General features: G+C 41.9%; 1 protein-coding gene across 1 annotated transcript in view; it reads left to right on the forward strand.

Moving 5' to 3' along the window:
- The window catches only part of COX10 (cytochrome c oxidase assembly factor heme A:farnesyltransferase COX10), a 113357-nt gene that overhangs the window by 62306 nt on the left and 29366 nt on the right, over window positions 1–21685 (forward strand). Inside the window, exon 5 of the mRNA XM_024752551.1 lies at window positions 16144–16214. Within this exon, the coding sequence (XP_024608319.1) occupies window positions 16144–16214 (71 nt within the window). The remainder of the gene's footprint in view (window positions 1–16143; window positions 16215–21685) is intronic.

The following is a 21685-nucleotide window of genomic DNA, read 5'->3' on the forward strand; positions in this document are numbered from 1 at the left end:
AAGGATTAGAGATGAAGTTAAAGAGGAAGAAAACGCTGGCGTAAAACAAAACAAAGAAAAATAAAGGTGATTTATTTTTAAAAGCTTAGGAGTTCGAGCAATCTCCTGTGAAGGCAAGCATCCTGAGTCATTGCAAACAAGGTCAGATGAGGCTCAGTAAATTGTTCTGAAAGCTCAGAAATAGGAGAAATTTTAGAAACATTTCCCTCAAAAACTGATTTTAATTTTATAAATACTTGGCTATTCAAAATAGAAAATTACTTCATTAATCTAGAAAATTAGTTTGTGTGCATCGTTTTCTTTCTCAGAGATGACAGAAAAATGAGGTGTGACTTATTCACTTGACCTCTGAGTAATAAGCATCCTTCTAAGGAAAAGCTGGGGAATTACATATACCTTTTTTTAGATGTTTTTCTTGCTACTTAACCCAAAAGTCTAGATTTGCTTTCATTCATTACCAGTTTGCTTAACCCCCTTTTTTGCTGTTGGCTTGGCTGCACCATACCGACGTTGTAGGAAATTTCTCACCATAAAGCCCAGTTGAGACTCTTGTTGTTTGAATGCTGTACTTAATTTGTTTTTTTGATATGGGCATGTCAAAACTTAGAGTGAATCTCCTCCTTCAAAATACATTTTTTGCTGGGGTGTTCTTTTTTGTGATTATCTTATTTATGAGGTTGGCAGAACAAGAACTCTACCTTGATTCACAGTGTTTGGAATTAATTATAGTGAAAGGAGACAGAAAAACATGCATGACTGTAGTCTGTTCATACAGATATCTGCATGTGCTGATGACTTCATTTTAACAATCAGCGCTTTATTAACTTAAGACTTTTTGTAAAGTTGTAAGGTTTAGTTTACATCCTATGTTGAAATCTTTTTTTAAGTCAATGAGAAATCTTTTTTTAAATCAATGAGAAATTAAATGAGTAAAGATGTTTTAGGTTTTTTTTTTTTTTTTAATTGTTTTACCTAATGCTGGTGAGGATGCTGGAAGGCAGGCCCTCTCAGGCTGTTGAGAATGTAAATTGGGACAGTCTTTCTGGAGGGAAATTTTGGAAGGATAGTTTAAAATTGTTAAAAATGTACATTCCCCTCAACCCAGCAATTCCATTTCTAGAAATGTTCTAAATTATCAAAATACGTGCATGTATTTTATGTATTAAAATTCGTTAGACATAATTTCAACATACAGAAATGGGCTCCGTTAAATGATGTTTTATCCATATAATGGCATACTATGAACGTCATAAAAGTCACATTTCCAAATAGCATCTAATCACACGGTAAGTTTCTGAGTGTTATGAAACAAATATTACATTATTATAGTGAATACAATATGTATATGTCTGAGTGGTCGATCCAAAAGTATTTATAGCTTTTAACCTAGTAATTTTCCTTTTGGAAATGAATGTATACAAAGTGAAAGTAAACAAATATTTACACTTCTTTTAAAACACTGAACAAAGATAAGGAGAATAAAATAATTCTCCCTACGAGTTATTATATTTTTAATACAGAAAATCTTAAGGTTAGTGTTAAAAGACTGTGGCTAGGATTCTGATGCATGCTTATCTACAGACTGTAAGAACTTTCTAAAACAAATCACTTTAAAATAAATGGGTGAACGGAGAAAAAATAAACAGCATTAAGGTAGACTGGAAAGGACACTCTCTGGGGTGTCAAAAGGAAAGAGGGATTTGAGTCCTGACATACCGGGAGCTGGGGTGGAGTGGGTATCTCTTCAATTCGGTATCGGGAAATCACTGCTATTTTCAGTTGTCAAATGCAGTTTATATCGAGATTCATCGGCATGCCCTTAGGCAAATTGCTTATATTTCTGTGTTGTTTTTCTCCATGCAGATTTACAATTACAGTTTTGTGATTGTTATCAGAGCTCTTTAATACCAAAATGTTCTTGAAGTGTTCTTTCAAATATTTCATACAGTGATGATCATTAAAGGGACACACATGAATAAAATTTCCTTAGAGAGGGAATAGCATCCCTCAGTTATAATATATTGGTTTATAGCTCTTGTCCAATCTTTTTCAATACACATACACAGATAGGCACTATACTGTATATGGCATGTCATAATTTTATTTTTTTCTCTTAATACCGAATCATGAACTTCCCAAGTCACTCAATATCATTTGCTTTTAAAAGGCCTTAAGCATTTTGTATGCCATTATACAAATAAAGCAAAATTTACATTAACTAAGCCCATATTGTTGGATATTGGAATTGTGTCCAATACTTTGTGTTTCCACTGCAGTTAAGCATGTCGGTGGTTCTTTTGGAAAAGAATAAAATCATTTGAAACATTATTATTATTATTTATTTATTTATTTATTTTTGCGGTATGTGGGCCTCTCACTGCCGTGGCCTCTCCCGTTGCGGAGCACAGGTTCCGGACGCGCAGGCTCAGCGGCCATGGCTCATGGCCCCAGCCACTCCGCGGCCAGGGCACAAACCCGTGTCCCCTGCATCGGCAGGTGGACTCTCAACCACTGCGCCACCGGGGAAGCCCCGAAACATATTCTTTCTATTATTATACCCCTGAACCTTATTTTTGGCAGTTATCGTCTGCATCTCTGTGAATCTTACCATGCCGCCTCTTATTATTTTATAAATTAAGTATCTTATCTCCCGAGCTGGACTGTGATCTGGGGCCAGGGTCTCCATCTCACAGCCCCTCAGAGCATCCTCATCCCAGCCGTGTCTCACGCTCAAGCCTCCTGTGTCGGGTGGCGTGTAGGGCCATGATCGAGCACAGGGACTCAGGCGGCCCAGGTTCAAATCCAAGCCTTACGACCCTGGTTAATTACTTGTCTGGGTTTCAGTTATCTCGACTTTCAAATGAAGATAGTGGTAATACCTACCTACAGGAGATAAGGCTTAATACACAAAACACTGAGCCCAGGCGTGGGAATAGTAAACCCTGGGTGAGTAATAGCTAATAGCGGTACTTATTCCTGATTTGTTCAGAATAAGTCAGTGCATTGCTGTAGCCTCATCAGTATTAAGAAGGCATTTTCCCATTGCTCTTCCGTGTTTGCTTGTCCGTTACATTCATTTAGTCATGAAACTAAGTATAGATTTTCACCTGCTTCAAGTTGTGACTGGTTATTTTGAGAAGCTAACATTTGAATGAACCCTCACACTATTAGCCAGGATCCATCAATTATTTTCTGCATAGCAGATTTGCTGGTCACCTCATGGGAAGTATATTTCCTTCGTTACTAAATCCATAGCTGAGAATGTGCACTGTCTTTCAAGTAAAAAGCTGATCAAAATAAAAGGTTTTACAATTTTATTATTTAAGCTTTCATAAGACAGTTTCAAATGAAATAACCTAGCTTTATATTTTTGTAATGTCTAAGTCAGTGGATTTTTTAGCAGTAAAATAAAATAAAATTGCATAGTGATTGCAAACTTAGGTATTTTGTTCATCAGCATCACAGCTCAAAGTGGGAAAACTACAGATGTGCACACTTGAGGCCGTCTACGTGGGAGAATCCCACTGTCACCTCCGATATTTAGTATCAGAAATGGTTTCAGCTGGTAGTCGTAAGCTTGCTGGACTAATAAATGTCTGTAAATTCTTGAGCAAATCAGAGTATGCTATAATAGTAAAAATAAAACAGAACTTCTGAGAAATATGGCCTTAGCGAGCTACAGCCATGAATAAACAAATAAAGCTATGGAAATTATAGGTTTGAGGACTTCTTAAAAGTGAAGAAACCTTTTCTAAAAGAAGCCTCTTCTCTTAAGTCTGCTTGACCTGCCATGTTTATAAGGGCCTTTCTCCTTCAAACTAACCTTCAAAAGCGTTTGTGATGAAACTTTTACATTTCTAATGTGTTTTGGAAAACCTAAAAGATTTAATGTGGTTTGGAAAATGTAATGTAACATTTAATTTTTAAAAATACTCGCAAACCATCTGCAAATCTTTCTTTAAATGTAGCCACATCTGTTTAATTTACTCTTTGTGCTTATTATTTTTCTCATTATTATAATAAAACAAAATTGGAAAAGAGAGCAAAAATTCATAGACCCACCACTCTGAACAAATTATAAACTATATTATTAGTGTTTGAAGCATTTTCCCAGATTATTTAGAGTCTTAATTATCATCTTTAATGACTGCCTGATGTTCCATCAAGGTGTCCTACCACATTGTAACCGTTCCTTTAGTGCTCTTCCAGTGTTTATTTGTTAAAAGCAACCCTGCAGCAGACGTTTTAAATTTTTATCATGTGGTTTTCTCCTGTACTTCTATATCATTTCCTTGATATGTAGTTCCAGAAGTGGAATTTATTAGAAACGAACTAAACTCATTAAATTTAGAGTTCCTTACTGCCCTTCATAAGAACATTTTCTCTTTCTTTTGTAAATGATATTGAAATAATATATTCTTATTTTCATATCCCTGTTTTTGTTTTTAATTTCAGGCGTTTTATATCCTTAATAGTAATCTCATTGACTTGTTATGAAGCAATACAAAATTTAGATTATTAAATATCATGTAATATATGTGGTCAGTAGATCTTCAGCGAGCCTGTTCATTTAATTGCAATGTTACATCTGATTTCTTGGTTGCATAGCTTTCAAAATCTTGATTTGTGGTGGTAGTTTTCTTTTTAAGAAAACTTTTAATAGAATTAATTTTTAAGTCATCACATTATGATAAATGATAAATAAAATGAGGTATATATTCTTATATATTTTTAAGGTACATATCCTCTCAAATATATTTAATTATAAGAGCTGTCATTTTGAAAAATTATACTAGTATAAACTAGACTCTGCTTTATTGCTGTTCCTCATATATTCTTTCAAGAATTCATATGTGGATATTGGCTGGGATTTTTAAGCCTAATTATAAGTTATAGTGCTAATTTATCTGTTAAAGATCGGTTGACAAAGTCCCAACCCCCTCTTCCCAGTGTGACTTGTCTTATTAATTTGTATTATACCTGTAAAGACTGTCTTTTAGAGAATGAGAAGTATTTTAGTCACGTGTCGTTATGGAATAAAAGTCACTGTCAACGGTTAAACTGAAATAAATGTCTTAATGGTTAGGTAGTTCGGCAGACTGTGTTTTTATAAAGACATTCATTACGCAACATTGTTTTTCATCATTACAGATTTAATTATAAAAGTCTATTTGCCTTTCTGTTTGCTGCTTGTGGGAGTGGTAGTTACTTACTGTTTTCCTGGCACATAAATTCAGGGTTTCTCTGCTTCACAGAAGAGAGACTAGTACATGATCTGGAAGGCTTTTTTTTTTTTTTTTTTCGGTACGCGGGCCTCTCACTGTCGTGGCCTCTCCCGTTGCGGAGCACAGGCTCTGGACGCGCAGGCTCAGCGGCCATGGCTCACGGGCTCAGCCGCTCCGTGGCATGTGGGATCTTCCCGGACCGGGGCACGAACCCGTGTCCCCTGCATCGGCAGGCGGACTCTCAACCGCTGTGCCACCAGGGAAGCCCCTGGAAGGCTTTTTTTAAATATAGGAGAACGGTGGTCCACTTGGTATTTCTAAAGTAAAATCTCTGATTAGACGTGCACTCAAATAAGTTCTTACATGTTTTGTCCGTAAAATCTGACTCTGGGTACCGTTTAGAGTTTAACCTGGTGCCAGCTCCTCCTCATTTGCTTTTTTACCCATCCTCAGTGTGGAGGCTTCTTTCTGCTGTTTTCACTGTCTCCTGTCACCAACAGTAAGAAAGGGAGTACTTGCATCTCTTAGAAAGCCTGCCCTCCCATTAGCGTGTATTTAAGAGGAAACTGGAGGGGAATTCCCTTGCGGTCCAGTGGTTAGGACACCGGGCTTCCACTGCTGGGGGCTCAGGTTTGATCCCTGGTCGGGGAACTGAGATCTTGCAAGCCGTGAGGCGCAGCCAAAGAAATTAAAATTAAAAAAAAAAAAATTTTAAAAAACTGGTAAGAAAGGTGGTCGTTAAAATTAAAACCTTTTCTGTTTGGAAGTATTTCATTAAGACATTAATGCTGTCCGTTTAACTCATATTTATTAGAAAACTAGATTGCTACTTTACACGGATAGTTGTGCAAACACAGAAAATCGTATATATTCTAAGAATTGCCTCTGAGGCAAAAAACTGTGATGCTGACAGAAACTACATGGACATGTAATCGGTTGCAATTCTTTAAGTATTGGGATTTGATGACCAAATAAATAGCTTAGCCATTCACCTAAGCTGCATGATCCTACTAGTAAGTTCACAGTCACATATCAATTACTGTAATTCATGGGCATTTTTAAATGTTGGCCTGTTTTCTGGGATGATATTGATATTTGACAGAAAAGTTAGAAATATTTAAGTTCTCTTTATGCCATTTTTAATTAAATTTAAAACTTTAAAAAAATTCCCATTGAAAAACTCAAAGTGAACGTCAGAACCCTATTACATCTTTTCTCTCCTAGAAACTCCAACTAATTTGGAATTTTGATCCACATATCTTAGAAAAGGAAACATTTCTTCCCGGTTTGCTTTTAACAGGAAGACTGAAAATATTTTGTGTGTGGATGGAAAGCTTTTCTTCCATGGATCAACCACTGTGTTATTTTGGCATCGTTCTGTAAGGTGTTCAATGCACGTGTTACACTCTCAGAACACGGTAACCATGCTTATAACATGTCACAGGTTTTTGTTTGGCTTCTCAGGAAAGAAGTTATATACTTAAACTTTTCTCAGTTCTGGGACATTTCCCAGTATCCTTCCCTTGCCCATGACATATGTCTTGCCCTACCAAAAGAATTTTCCGCCGTCTCTGTGTTTCAGTGAAGGAACTGTATAGGTCCTTCTCTGTAGGCCCAACTCTATGCTTAGATACATATTCTGAATATATCAGACGCAGAATCAGGGCATGTCCAGTAATCAGGTTGAAAGGAAAGCAGTGGGAATATAGGAACAGAAACAATTATAAAAGGCTGTCGGAAGTATTCCACTTAATGACTACTTATATAACACCTGTGTTCCCTTCTTAAGCCTTTGAACATGCCCCAATATATTTTATGTGCTATTTTATTTTTTGATTCAAGTATTATTTCCATTATTATTTATTTATTATTTTGATGTAATAGTCATTGTTTTTATTCACCATTCCAGTTTTTTTCTTTTTCACTTAAGTTCCTAAAGAAGCTCATTTTGTAATATACCTGCTTTCAGCACGAAGACTTTCAAAAGGTTATTTAAAAATAATTTTAGGTAATCGGTAAGAGACTGTTTGAGGATTGTAGGGGAAAATAGGCAGCAGAAAAACTTTACTAAAGTTAAAATGCACTATAATTGTACCCCCATCACAGAATCTCAGAGACAGAAGGGAATGGGGTCATTAAAGAGCGGTTTCGAGTCACTTTGCTTAAGATAACGTAGTAAGTAGGTAGTTGATGTCTCCTCAGAAGACGAATCATTTCCCTTTGCAGCCGTATAGGATCTGAAGTTCAAAAATAAACCGTAATCTTAGAAGAAATGTGTTAATCTTCCAACACGCTACTGAACACTTACAGAAGGCCTGCGTAACTATATTTTTAAGGTATTTATTCTCTGATCGGCAGAATGAGTGAGACACATTTTTCCCCCGATTCCCCCAGCCTCCTCCTCTCTGCCGCCCCCTCCTGGGTGTGTAGAGTAACGCGACGATTAAACCAACAGGGGCCGGGGTGCCGGCGCAGGCTGGCTCCGGGCCACATGCGGACGGGGGAGGTTTTGTGTTACTCCAGGTTTTGGTGTATCGACGTGTCCTCACGAGGGACGGCATCACCCAGTTGAAATACATACTGCAACCCCTGAGGGATTAAGTGTGTTTCCTTTGTTTTATAGTTAAGAATTTTACAGTTTCTTTGTTTGGAACATCTCCGATGGCTTAATGATTTCTGTAGCTCCCACCTCCGCCCCGATTGGACCAGATGTGTATCAGAGCAGCAGCTGAATCTCTGTAGATTTGCCAGTTTTACTGCTCACCTTGTGATATAACCTTTTCTTTTCGAGTATCGTTTCGTTCTTCTGCCATGGATCCTAGATAAAGGTGATTTTACTTATTTCTTGCCTTTTAAAATGTTCATGTTCTTTTTTTTTTTTTTTAATGGTGGCATTTAAGCTCTTTGTAGTATTTTAGGGAACTGTTTCAGAGGTCAGACTTGTCATATTATTGATAGTTTATCACCATTAATGGTTTCAGTAAGCATGCCTGTTTTTTTATAGTTGTGGAGGGATCCACAAGACTTTATTAATTTGCTAGTCTTTTGTTCCCATTAGATTAGGATGAAGTAGCACTAGTTGAGGAAAGGTTCCTGTAATCTGTGAGACCCAAGTTTTAAAAAGTTGGGTTTAATAAAAAAATTCGCAATCTAAATAGTCTGTTCATATTACTCGCCTTTAGTGGACTTTAATGCATTTACTTATTGTTCTTCAAAACTGGCCTTCAGAATTACCTGTTTTAAAAATGATTTTTGCAAAGATGGAATTATGGTCCTTGGCAGCTGTTAGAATAGAAATCCCTTGGAGCTTATTGCGAGATCTCTGGAGGGTTCTTAACCTTGCCCCGGACACCTCTTGCTGTTGACCGTGCTGGCTAAGATTAGGGGCCCGAACTTCATGTGCGGTAGGAGCAGAGACCACGTCCTCTCTTTTCCAAATGCTAACCTTGTGCTCAAGTCCGCTGACGACACGGGGAGACGTGTGGGCTTGGGGGAAAACTAAGCATGTTGAGGTAGGGGTGGGAAAGATCCAGCTAAAAGACACCATTCTGTGGAGAAAAGGGGTGCTTGATGGACTAGGTTTCATAGGAGGTGGGAGGGAACAGGGTCGCCAGCCCAGGTGGAGGGAAGGAGGAGGCTGCACCCATCGGTTGAGAGCGGACCAGATTGAACTCGCCCCCCACCCTCCCGTGAAGGGGAGCAGAGCCAGTGGGCTAGAGAGGTCCAGGGGGCTCGCCAGGGAGTGGTACAAGCCCCCTTTGAAACTGGTGACTCTGAACTTGAAGTGAGCCCTCTTGTCCCGTCGGCGGTTGTTGGGGCAGAGCCCCACTGCCGAGGCACACACGAGAAGCAGAGTGTAGGGCACACCAGTAAGTCAGCTCTGCGCTAATGATGGATGCGGCACAGCACCGCGAAGTGTCCCTGCGGGCAGGGCAGACTGCCCCTGAGGACCTGACAGGAGGTTCCGACCCGTAGAGGGAAGCAGTCAGGGCGAGAGAAGATGAGACCCTGGGAGGTAAAGGGGCCAGAGCTTCTGTGAAGGGCTTTCTGTGCCACGTGAGTGCCTGGACTTTATTCCCTGGGCAGCAGGTAGCCGTGGAGAGTTTTAGGCTGGGAACTAACATGATCAGGTCTGTACCTGAAAAGATCGTGTTGGCTGCTGTGTGAGAAATTGGTAGGGGTAATCTGTAATGCAGATAGGAAGTGTGGGGAGGCTGCTGTAATCTAGGCAAAATAAAATGGTCGCCTGAGTTAAAGGAGTGGCACCAAGGATGGAGGGAAATGGGTGTCCTTGAGAAATATTTAGGATCAACATTTTATCCTGTGGTTCTTTCTGGGGGAAAAAAAGGATTCTAATTGACTAAGGCTCCATTGATATTGGCTTTCTACTAGATAAGTTTAGTTATTCTTTATTAGTTAACCTAACGAAGGTCTGTCCAGATTTTATATCTGTATCATTTAGGTAAAAATTTTTATTACTTTTTCTTTTTCCAAGTAGAACATACATGGTCTTTATAGACAATTATAAAATACAAAAGAATACTCACCCCACATCTCTCTACCCAGATCTTGTAAATATTTTGCTGTGTTTTCCTTCCATGTCTTTTCAGAAAGCAGTGTTACAAATTGAGTTCCCTCTGGGAGGAGAAAGGGTGACCTATAACACCATTTCTGAAGCTCGTCAAAACCAGTGCAACTTTCTGAGTTTTCTTTTACTTATAGGATATGGTACTTCAGGCCTCTGATAAGTGCTGGGTGACCTTTTAGGGTGAAGCCTTAAAATACAGCTTAATGAGCGATGGCCTGAGTAGTATGTTTGGAGGGGAACATTCCCCCAGCACCACGTGAGCACATACACACCTTATTTCAAATACCTCGTGGGGAAAAATCAATGGGAACAGCGAGTCTCGCTTAATTTGTTTATTCTTGGTATGGCAGTCGAACACTGGTAACAACAAAAGAGCCATGGCTGACCGCGTATCTTAACTGATTTGTAAGCTGAAAGTAATGGTATGTGGAACCCTGCTGGATAAGGTGCCTCTCCCAGTGCTTTATTTATTTATTTTTGTTAACATCCCTTTTAACTTGGTCTGAGACCGATTGAGACATTATCTTGGACCTGGGAGGCTGTGAGCCATACTGGAATGACAAACACTTGTTGACAGCTTTGAGAAGATGGATGGAAAAACAAACTCCGACAGGGTTCACACGTTTGTTTTTCCTTTGAGTCTTTAGAAGAACGTTGCCCCCATTATTTAGCATAGGGGAAGAAAAAGTTGCACCTCGTTATCAAAGTCAATATTTCCTGAGCCTGACTTGCAGACATCTCTAGAACACATCTACTTTTTGCATAGCGTGTAATTAATCAAAATAGGAATAGGAAGTTCATCACTAGGGCCAAGTTGTATTTCGACCTGCTTTTGATGTCTGTGTCATTTTAGCTTACAAAATTCAGTAGTGTCGTTAAGTATGTTGTTATCTGTTGGAAGGGCTAATAAGTATATTTTATATCTGAGCAGCATCTCTCTGGAGTAATAATAATTATCTAATATAAAGGCATGGTATAATAGAAAAGCACAAATCTGATATTAGGAATCTAATAAATATTTACCCGTTGGTGTAATAGTGACCCATATCTTCATGTGATTACAAGGAGGAAAAAGTAATCCATTTACTACTCTATTAAATAGACAGAACTATTGATCCCCAAACTGATTATGAGACAAAGATTAATATAAATTATTTACTGTGTTTATAATGATTAATGCCTTTCAGATACTTAAACTAGGAGACATGTAGGCAAGTTATTTTATAGGTATGATGTGAGATGAAATGATTTGGGGCCATTAGCTTTACAGTGAGTTAGAAATAATTTCACTGCATCCGTCTGCCTAACATCTTCCCATTTTCTTCTGGTAATAGAATTGTCCTTTCCTATCGAGAAAATAACACTCACGATTTGAGGGCAATACAGTATCACTGTGTCTCTCCACCTGCACCCTCCCCATGGTCACAGCCTAGTCGCATCATCACCTAGCTGTGAGGATTCATGGCCATGGTTGTTCTGGACTTTTCTTTTGGAGGTATCAGGAAATAAACTTTCTGCTAGGGCCACCAGGAGGATGAGAGTCTAGGGCTGCCCGTGCCATTTTGCCTGCTTCCTGGAAGGCGCCTGCATGCAGGAGTACTCGGGGCAGATGCGAGAGATGGAAAGAGCCAGAATCATGACAGCACATTTGGCACCGGACCCAGTAATTCCTAAAAGCAGGCACAGCCCTGTAGTAAGAAATTAAACCCCATTTTTTTCTTTGAGCTGTTTGGGTTGTGTTTCTACCATTTGCAGCCCCAAGAGCCTGACTCATATAACAGCTCATAGGATAGCTGGGGGGCAAGAAACTAGGAGGAGTGTCACCAGTGGAGGCTGGTAGGGTGGGGAGCCGGGATTAAAGGGGAAATTTTAAATGAAAAGAATTCCAGAAGAACGACGGATTTTTATGAGGGAAAGAGACTGAGAGAAAAGCTTCTTTTGGAAATGAACATAGACAGAAAATAAGTTGTTTGCTGAAGGAAAAGCAAGTATTATTCACTCCTGGGCAATGCACTGCTCTGACGTTTGAAGTTCTTACAGCCTTTCCTGTATTGGGATGTTGGAACTAAGAGGCCTGGACCCATATGGTGTTGGCTTCAACTGGAAAGGGTGGAGGTGGAGCCTTGAAGGTAAGCTGACCCAAGGAATCAGTGTTGGGCCTCTCCTCCACTTCCCTTTATCCTGTTCCATGGCCACAGGCAACCCAAGAGAAGGGAGGACATACCTTCCTGGGCTTTTGGTTTGTAAAATCCCAAGGAAAGACTGTTTGAGTCCGATACCACTCAGTAAACCAGTCACTGTGTCCAGGCAGGGGGTAAAGTACTGGGTGACATGGCCATTTGAGACCTAATGACTAGAGCCTTCTAAAGGAAGGGCCCGAGAGGACAGGCCTGGGTTGAGCGGCTGTCCAAGTGTGTTCACCGAAGCGTATCACTGGGGGTGTCATTCGCAGCAGCAAGGGTATATGAAAAGGCGGGCCGAACAGTGTGTTCTAAGGGTTGGTAAGACGACATTTGTATTTTATTTTCAACACAAGTTGTAGCAGTTTTACTTCTCTGCTTCAGACGTAGTTGGAGCCAACTGAAATGATAATAACATTATGAAAAAATTGCAAAGCACAGGGGAAAAATGTGAGTAGATTATCACGCCAGCTATATGTTCTAAAATGTTTAAATTCCTCATCTGTGTCACCGCCGCCTTACGTCTCGGGGATGCGGTTTCAATAGCCAAACCAAAGCAGTGAACCTCACTGAAAGGCATTACGGGAGATGCACGAGAAACAGCGTAAAGCAGCATAACGCGCTCGGAGGGGCTGTCTAGCCCTCGCTGGAACGAACCAGAAGCCTTGGTCAGCTTGGTATTTCTACCCAGATGACGCTTGTCCTGATAAATTCGAGCATTCGTGGGAGTCAGAAGCTACTGCCAAGTTTTGGCACCCTGCAGTTCAGTTGCTGTGTTCTAGTCCTCAGTTCCCATCTTTGGATGGCTGACTTGCCAGAAACAGAGAAAATATAACATCTTTTTTCATCCAGATGAAACCATTCATTAGAATTCCTGAACTAAGTGTGTGTGTGTGTGTGTGTGTGTGCGCGCGCACGCACACAGACTTGAGAACTGCCAAGATAGTTATTTGTACAAGAGTTTCTGTGTCATATTGGATAATACCTTACCAGCATTTAAATAACATGATTTGTAATTGGAATCCTCATTAGTCCTGTGAAATTAATAGTTCAAATACTTATAGAATGTGTTTGAATATCGGGGAAGGGAGGGAATGTGACAGACGGAACATTTTAATTATGTGTAACTTGAACACATTCAAAGAATTTTTTAACACTTATAAATTGTAAATCGTTTCAACATGTAGTTCAGTCTACAAATATACTTATTTGCAGTGATGGTTTATTTAATAAATTATTAATTGAGTGCCTATTTGCGTAGTTCTCTTTAACATTAAGGATGGGAAATTCACATATCTCAGGAAGCCTGTCATTGAGATCATAAGATGGTCATACTGGACAGTTAACTACTTTTAAACAGCAGCCCTGTTGAAAGTATTAGAGAAGAGGCCTGTATCAGTTAAGGTTTGATCAGGATGTCGGAACCACTTGAGAGATATAAGGGATTAGGCCTGGTGGGACCATGGATGTGATGCAGTCCCGTAAGCCTCTTGCCCCTGTACCTGGTGCCAGGCCTGAGGAAAGCATAGGAGAGCAGGAGTGACCCGGAATCCACAAGGAGGAGCAGAAGTGCATGAGAAAAGACTGGACCACGAGTCTGTTTCCTGCTGCTTCCAAGCCTGCACCTTTGATGATGCAGGTTGACCTGCAGGAGAGCATGCACTTGACCATGGAACAGCACACAGACTTGGCCCAGGATCACAAGACGTGGACAAGCTCGGGGGGCAGCTGCGGGCCCCGTGCCGCTTCGGGCCAGCAAGGTGAGCCAACGGATCCCAGCTGCCACGTGTGAGCCGCAGTAGAGCCAGACCTCACACCAGTTTTGCAAGTGTAAACATGGCCGCTCCTGCACTCCCACCTTCCAGATCTCATGTGTGCTTCCGTGGCTGCCCCTAAGCTACAGCTGTGGGGAGAGGGCGTTCCGGGCAGCATGGTTCCCGGTGAGCTAAATCAACGCGGCACAGACCCATCACAGCTCGCCGTTGTCGGCCTGGCGCTCGGATACACCCTTCAGTCGTACTTCCAGATAAGGCGATAGCAAAAAGTTGTGTGTACACTGAACATGATGAAATTCTCCTTACGACCAACAGTTCACTGATCCACTCCCTGAAAGAGGAGGCAAAGTCCCTTTATTCATCTCTGGGGGAATGTTCACTTCTCTTCCAGCTGATCCTGTGTAACTTCAATACTGAGGCATGAGAGTAAATATTACTAGCATATATTCAGTGGTAGGAGAATGGGAGACAAATAAAAAATGTGGTTTATATATACAAACATATTTATAGTAAAACAAGGAGAAAATACTCAGAACTATTACATTCCTTGTTTCTGCAGCTGGTCGCAGGGTTGTAGCTGGTGTTTATAAATACCTTCTTCTGCTGGCCAGTCCGCGTGCCTTTGTCCTTGGACGGCTGTAGTTCCTTGCCACGAGAGATGACCCAAAGCTTAGTTCTTGGAGGCTCTGGGACTGGACCTCTTATACTCTGGTGGCAGGAAGGTAACATGGCAATCCACCTCGTGGAACAGTTTCCTGAGTAGTTTCAACATGCATCTCCTCGATGACTCACTCTAGTGTGTTTACCTATGAGAAATAAAAGCATGTGTTCATGCAGCGACTTATACACAGACGTTCATCGCAGCTTTTTCGTAATAGGTAAAACCCGGAAACAACCCAAATATGCAACAAGTGAATGGATGTACAGATTGCGGTATTACCATGTCATGGAATACTAACAGTAAAAAGGAATGACCTATTGATACACTCAGTGATAGGAGGAATCTCAAAATAATTATGCCACGTGAAAAAAAATCCAGACAAAGAGAGGGCATATTATTTGATTCCATTTACGTAAAAGTCTAGAAAATGCAAATAGTCTATAGGGGCACAGAGTAGTTCCGTGTCTGCCTAAGGATGAGGTGTGGACAGGAGGGTGGGGGAGAGGGACTGCAAGGGGGCATGACCGAGCTTTTGGGAAGATGGATGCGTGCGGTGTCTTCGTGTGGTGATAGCTTCAGGGGTGTGTACAGATGTCAAAACTTAACCAAATCATATATTTTAAATACATGCAGTTTATTGTATATCAAGTGGACCTCAGTAAAGTTAAAAAAAAAAAAAGACTGAACCAAAAAATGGACAGTCTGTATTTTCATTTACCAACTAGAGTGACACTGCTATCATGTGAAATCAGAAACAGACTTATCACCTTTTCAATTCTGTAATTCTTGACAAGTGATTGTTGTATTTGCAGCATTTCGATTTCACCTCAGGTGCAGCCACATTTCCAAGTGGTTCAGGCAGGTGCCATGGGGATTGAAAGGAGGAGGGGATCACATCAGGTCAGAGGTTCAGGCTTCAATTAAACCGGACCTTAGTCTTGAAGGAAGGGTCGGGTTTGTGAGGGGCTGGGAGTCTTGTGGGTGGGTGCAGGTGTTGGGGAGAAGCGGCAGCTCTTGGCCTGCATGGCAGCAGTGTCGTCACACACTGCCCGACGTCGGTAGGTGAGAGCAACTGTTCTCATTTGCTGCTGAGGAAACCAAGGCTCCAGACACTAAATATTTCCTGCAGCCTCAGACCTAGAAGCCACCTAAGTCTCCATCCCCACGGGCACTTTGCTGTGTTCATAAGACAGTGACAGGTGTGATACCCTGGTCTCAGGTGTACAGGAGAGCTGTCCCAGGCAGAGGGGCATTGGCCTTAGTCTCGGTGTAACCTCATCACTTGTGTATGGTTTCATCTGGCATCTTGTTCCCTTCAGACCTGGCTTTGGCTCTAGTAGCCCATTTCCCGTGGTCATCTGCTTCTTGGTTGATTCACAGGCTTTGGGATGTGTGAAAAGTTCTGAAATTGTGGACAGCACTAATGCTCTAAACCTGAAACATTGGCTTTGAGGAATGCAACTGTGTGTTTAACACGTGGTTTTCAAAGCGGGTAAAAGTAGAACTGTGCATGTTCCTGGTAATTAGTGCATATATTTTTTAAAATGTGTCTCTCCCGGAGAATTTTTCTCTAAAGAGTACCAAGAGTATGAGTTTGTAGTATCAAAATTAAAATGAAATTTACTGTGAAAAAAAAACTGTAGAATTAAAGCAGAAGAGAATAATTGTTTCACACTGTATTTAATGTTTTGTTTTGTTTTCAATCTTTTTGCAGTTTTTTGAGGTTCCATTTGATTCAAACATGAATAGGACAAAGAACAGACCTCTGGTTCGTGGACAGATCAGGTAAAATCATGAATGTCAGTCTCCTCCATGTTACAGAACATTCATTTGCTTGTCCATCCTGAATCATTTCCCAGTATTTTGCCTTGAGTTGTAAAGTGAAAAGAACACCCCACCCGCAAAGGGACATACGGGGAGGGGGATATGTAGTGCTCTCCAACTCTAACCAAAATGCAGGGCTCAGAGCTCAGAATGGATCTGAGATGGGCAGTTTTGCTGTGGGAATAACTGACGCAATAGTTTTCCTTATTAGACTCGGTTTTGAGACGTGGGCTTGTTTTGCTCGTAGTGGCTAAAGGTAAAAACATTCCATTAACACAGGTGATTTCAGACAGATCCATGCAGGGTCTCAGCAGCAAGCTATGTCTGAATCCTTATGTTTTCAGATGAGCTGAGAGCACTGTTAGACCCCAGGTAAAGCACTGCATCCTTTACTGTCCTCTCCACCAAATTCAACTAAGTAGAACTAAAAGGCATATAAATATTTTAATACCACTAGTGGTTAATAATTAAACATTTTACTTCCTGGAGGCCTCGAAACCGGCATTTTAAAATATTTTTTAAAGTCTAATAGCAGCACAGGCCGAGAAGAATAGAAAGGGCCAGTGGTTCATACTGCATGACTGTTCTAAGTCAGAGAAACCTCTGTCCACCTGTCCCGGCGGAGCCCTCACGGAGCTTCAGATTCATTGGCGTAACACTGTGGATCAAATAATCATACATATCAAGCAAAACAATAAAGGAAACAAGTTCAGATGAGTCAGATGTCTGTGTAAATGTAAGTTTTAGTATTTGCTGCTTTCAGCCATTCAGTTCTTAATCTAAATATTGAAAAGGGCAGTAGATCCAGATGAAAACACCTAAGAACAGAAATCTCATATCTGACTGATACTTTATTTCCCTTTTTGAGATCTGATGCAGCTCTCTGCTGTCTTTATGTTTAGAAAGTGTCAGAAGCACTTTGATTTGAGTAAAGTCGTTTTAGAGGGCACATGTAAGCCCTGTAACCCATCTCAAAAGCTAAACGATGCTCCTGCCACTGCTGAAATCACTGGTGCGTTCCTACTTGTTTGGAATTTCTGTCCAGGCTTTTTTCCTCAGTGAAATCGTACTCCTTTAGGACCAAGGGAAACGGGATAAGCCCAGCAAACAGCCATTAGGCCTGGAATGGTCATCAGATAAAGGCCGTCATTCTTCTAGTAGGTCGTCTTACTTCGCCCAGCGTGCTCGTTTCCTCGCGCCCAGGAAAGCACAGTCTCTCAGTACATCCAGGAGGGAGGAGCATCACAGCCTTGGTGGCTGGTGTTGGCAGTGCCCTTCCGTTAAAGGAAGAGGCTACAGTACGATTATTAGTCTTGATAGACTTGTAACTTATCTTTTGTTTGCAAGATGACCGAGGCAGAATCTCATTTATGATAATAAACCGTAATTGCTCTTCTAGAGGGCAAATTATAGGCCTGAAAAAGCTAGACTCAGACTTATTTTTCTAGCTAGGATGTATTTTATTAAATAGGTACAAGGAGCTATTATGAGTCTGGGGCAAAATCTTGCGTTGAGAATCATAGTTTTAAAACTGAAGACTTAATATCTTGCCATTTAGTGTTTACTATAATTCAGTAAATTATTTTCTTCTACACAGATATTTTATAAATGAGTGGCCATAGGGGTATAGTAGAAAGTCTTGCAGACGACCGTTGACATTTATCTCTCAGCTTTGGTGGCTCTCCCATTCATAACGGCTATTGGGCCGTAAGTCCAAAGCCTAGCCAGTTTGCTCTGAAATTCTCTTTTAGTGTTTACTGTCCCATTTGATCTGGGCCCGTACGGATCTGCACAACCTTGTAGACTTAGTCACAATTTGGCAGGTAAAGTGTGATCCCTGTCATTATTGATGGGCAGCGGTGACGTGAATCTGGGGCAGAAATCCTTAAAGGTCGTTTGCTGTTGACAGCCTTTGTCCATAGCTTGGTTGTATCCACTTGACAGACATACTGTAGACGTTTATTTTCATTATCTTTTTCAAGTGATTGCAGTTTTTTTTGAAAATTTTTGTTTAAGTGAACTATATTCTAGGGAGTTAAAGTCATATAGCAGTCCTGAAGGAAAGAAGCACATGCCTGGACTGGTCTTTCTGAGAGCTCTTGAGGACCTGGGGGAGCTCCCTGAAGGGGCTCTTCGCTTGTGTGCACTGTCGGTGCAGTTCGCATGTGCCTGGCTGCCTTCTCTGCGCTCCTAGGTGGCTTCCCTTCTAGAAAAACACGACAGGGAGGGTTCAGAGCTGGCAGAGAGAATAGTGCCTTACTGCTTACTTATTCTTTATTCCAGAAAGGATTAGAGGCTTCATAAGGCTATTAGTAAAGTAGAGAAATATGTAAAGAAAGTCGGGGTTACAGAAAATAGAATGGGGATAAATGGTAAGATCACAAGAAAAGCATATCAAGTTCACATAGTTAATAAGGTTGAACTGTAAATGTCATTCTACATTTCCTGGTGAAACCACACTTACATCATAATGAAAAGCATTATACGCGTTATTTATATTTAAGTCTCACTATAGCACTGTGAGGTAGATGCTTTTTTTTTTTGCGGTACACGGGCCTCTCACTGTTGTGGCCTCTCCCGTTGTGGAGCACAGGCTCTGGACGCGCAGGCTCAGCGGCCATGGCTCACGGGCCCAGCCGCTCCATGGCGTGTGGGATCTTCCCGGACCAGGGCACAAACCCGCGTCCCCTGCATCGGCAGGTGGACCCCCAACCACTGCGCCACCAGGGAAGCCCAGGTAGATGCTTTTAAATTCCTCCCAGTACTCACGTGAGAAAACTGGGGATCCAAGTACGATGAATAAATTTGGCCTCGTCCACTTGACTCCACACCCTGAGTTCCTAACAGCTGCACATAACTCTCTGTAAAAGTCTCTCTGTCCATGAGAAGAAAACACCACTCCAGGGAGACCAAACTTCTGCCTCTTAGTTCTTAAAAAGTAAGAAAGAAGGGACACTTGGATGATATTAGAGGAGCGGCCTCAGTGACCTCAGTAGCGGCGGCAGATCATGGATTTCAAAGGCATCGCTGGGTACAAACCAGAGACAGGACACCAAGCACCAGCTCCCAGTGGGACCCACGGCGAGTGCGTGCGTGGCCTCACTGGCCTCGACACGAGCGGGGAGGGGAATGGACTCACTGGCCCTTCAGCCTGACCCAGGGTTAAACCGACATGGTGAAAAGAAAGAGGAGAGCAGCTGCCTGTGTGAGTGCGTCCCAGGTCAGGGCTGTGACCAGAGATGCTCGGGGACAGCACTCTGCCACGAGTGTGACCGTCATGTGGGCTGAAGTCAAGGGGCCCGTCCTCCCAGCTTACCCAGGACGGGCCTGCTTTATACCCGTTGTCCCAGCAGAATTGTGGGAGGTGTCCCCTCTCCCTGTCAACAGTGTCCAGCTTGAGTGGTGACCAAATGCCACCTACATGAAGGGCGTGATGGTGACAATTGTGATGTTCACAGAGTTCCCTTATTTTAAGGCTGTTTCATACAAATTCCAATTGTTTATTTTGCCTCGAAGAGAAGAAAGAGCATAAATGGAAAGTACGATGTACCTAAATCAGTTTGCGGGTAGGCATTGTCATACCGACCCCTTTAAATAGCTTTTTATTCAATGACTCTCAATATCTTTATGTCTTATAAATTGGAAAAGATAAATAAGGTCAGCAGACTTGTTTGGACATTCCTGGCCAGACTGTCATGGCTCTGGTCATCGCTGTGCGGGGGAGACTTGGGCTTAGAGCTCCCTTTCATTCTCAGACAAAGAACATTCCCGAGAACTCACCTTGCTGGTGACGAAACCCACTGAGGAGGTTGAATCTGCAGACTCAAAGGCAAGAGTGAAGGTAGACGTCAGAGGAGCTGACGTTCTTATCAAGAAGGTCATATAATCCCATAGTGTTAGGAAATAATGAAAACATCTGTGTGAAACTTTTGAAAATTGTAAAGCACTATAGAATTTAAAGACTCATTCAGTTTTTCAGAAAAAAAGGCAGATTTGGTATAATCCAGTTTTAACTTGATGATTGGAAAAAGTGAACTAGCAATCTTTAAAAACTGTATGTAATAGAAAACATCTCAGTCTTCAGATCTTCTTCTTGTGGTCATTGCAGTCTAGGAAAAACGTTACCTCACTCACTGAGCCTGGGCAAGTCAGTGAATGGTTCTTCCCACACCACCACTTCCTCACGTGCAGGGTGAGATCGTATCTCCTACCTTGTTCATCTCGTAGCGTTGTTGGGGGGACAACGTAAGATCGATAAAACCATGTAAACTGAAGTGCATTGTTGGGGAGTGGGTTTGACACTCCAGAGGAACGTAGAGTTGTTTGCAGAACTTTCATCTTTTTCCAAATCTGCTTTGAAATACAAATATTTTCATACTTATCAGGCAATAACATAAAAAAGAAATTCAGATTCGATTCAAGGGATGGGGAAAAGGAAGCAAAACACTTGGCAGATAAGGGAACTCAGAAAATGAAAGTGCATGTTTCCATTTTCATGGTTAAGTTGGTCCAGCCAGTGGCAGGTTAGTGAATGCTTCGTTCATCCTGTCACTATCAGGACGCATTTATGGAGGATGTCGTCCCCTAGAGGATGTGCTGGTTGCTAGAGTGACGAAGAGGCAAATGACATGGGCTCCATTCGTGGAATCCCGTTGGAGAGAGGGGGGCACACAAGCATGAGAACCCTAAGTGCTGTCCAAGGTACAGCTCACTCAACAAATGTAATTTTTGAATACACCTGCCAGCCAGACAGGCCCCACACCAGACACTGGAGGGGTAGCGGTAGAACCTGTGCTGGGGGGTGCCCAGGGGAGGTGGGAGCACACAGAACCTGACCCAGACCGAGGAGGTCAGGGCAACCATCAGGGAGTGGGGTCTTGGAGCTGAGGACCGAAGGGTGAGTAGGCATGGGGCCTCCAGCTCTCCTTTCTGCCCCTCCCTCCCCCGTCTGCGCCCTGTCACTGGTCCTCTTCCCACCTCACTTCTCCCCTGAGGTGCTGCCCTCCACAGTGCTGTGCCCACAGCCCAGACTCCTCTTCCGAGCCTGGACCCTTTGAAATTCTCTTCTGGGAGCCCTGAGGCATCTCACATTCCGTAAGCTCATCATTTTCTCTCCCAAGTCTCTTTTTCCTTCTCTGCTTGTTAATTTACATTCTAAAGTCAGGCACCTGGAACTCATTCTAGACTTTCTCTTTCTCTTATCCCCTTCATCTGACTATTCAACATATTGTGTCTTTTCCACTGCCTGGATCGCCCTGGCGTCTGCCCTTTGACCATCCTCCGCTTTGTGGGGTGATTACAGCAGTGCCGCAGCCGCCTTCTCTGCTTTCTCGCTCACCCCCTCTCCATCCATCTCCCACTCAGCTGGCAGATAAGCATCACACTCGTGTCTGGCTTAAAACTTTTTGGGGTCTTCCAAACATATTTGGGGA

Source organism: Neophocaena asiaeorientalis, unplaced genomic scaffold, assembly GCF_003031525.2.
Source record: "Neophocaena asiaeorientalis asiaeorientalis breed wild unplaced genomic scaffold, Neophocaena_asiaeorientalis_V1.1 scaffold540, whole genome shotgun sequence".
Taxonomy (NCBI): domain Eukaryota; kingdom Metazoa; phylum Chordata; class Mammalia; order Artiodactyla; family Phocoenidae; genus Neophocaena; species Neophocaena asiaeorientalis.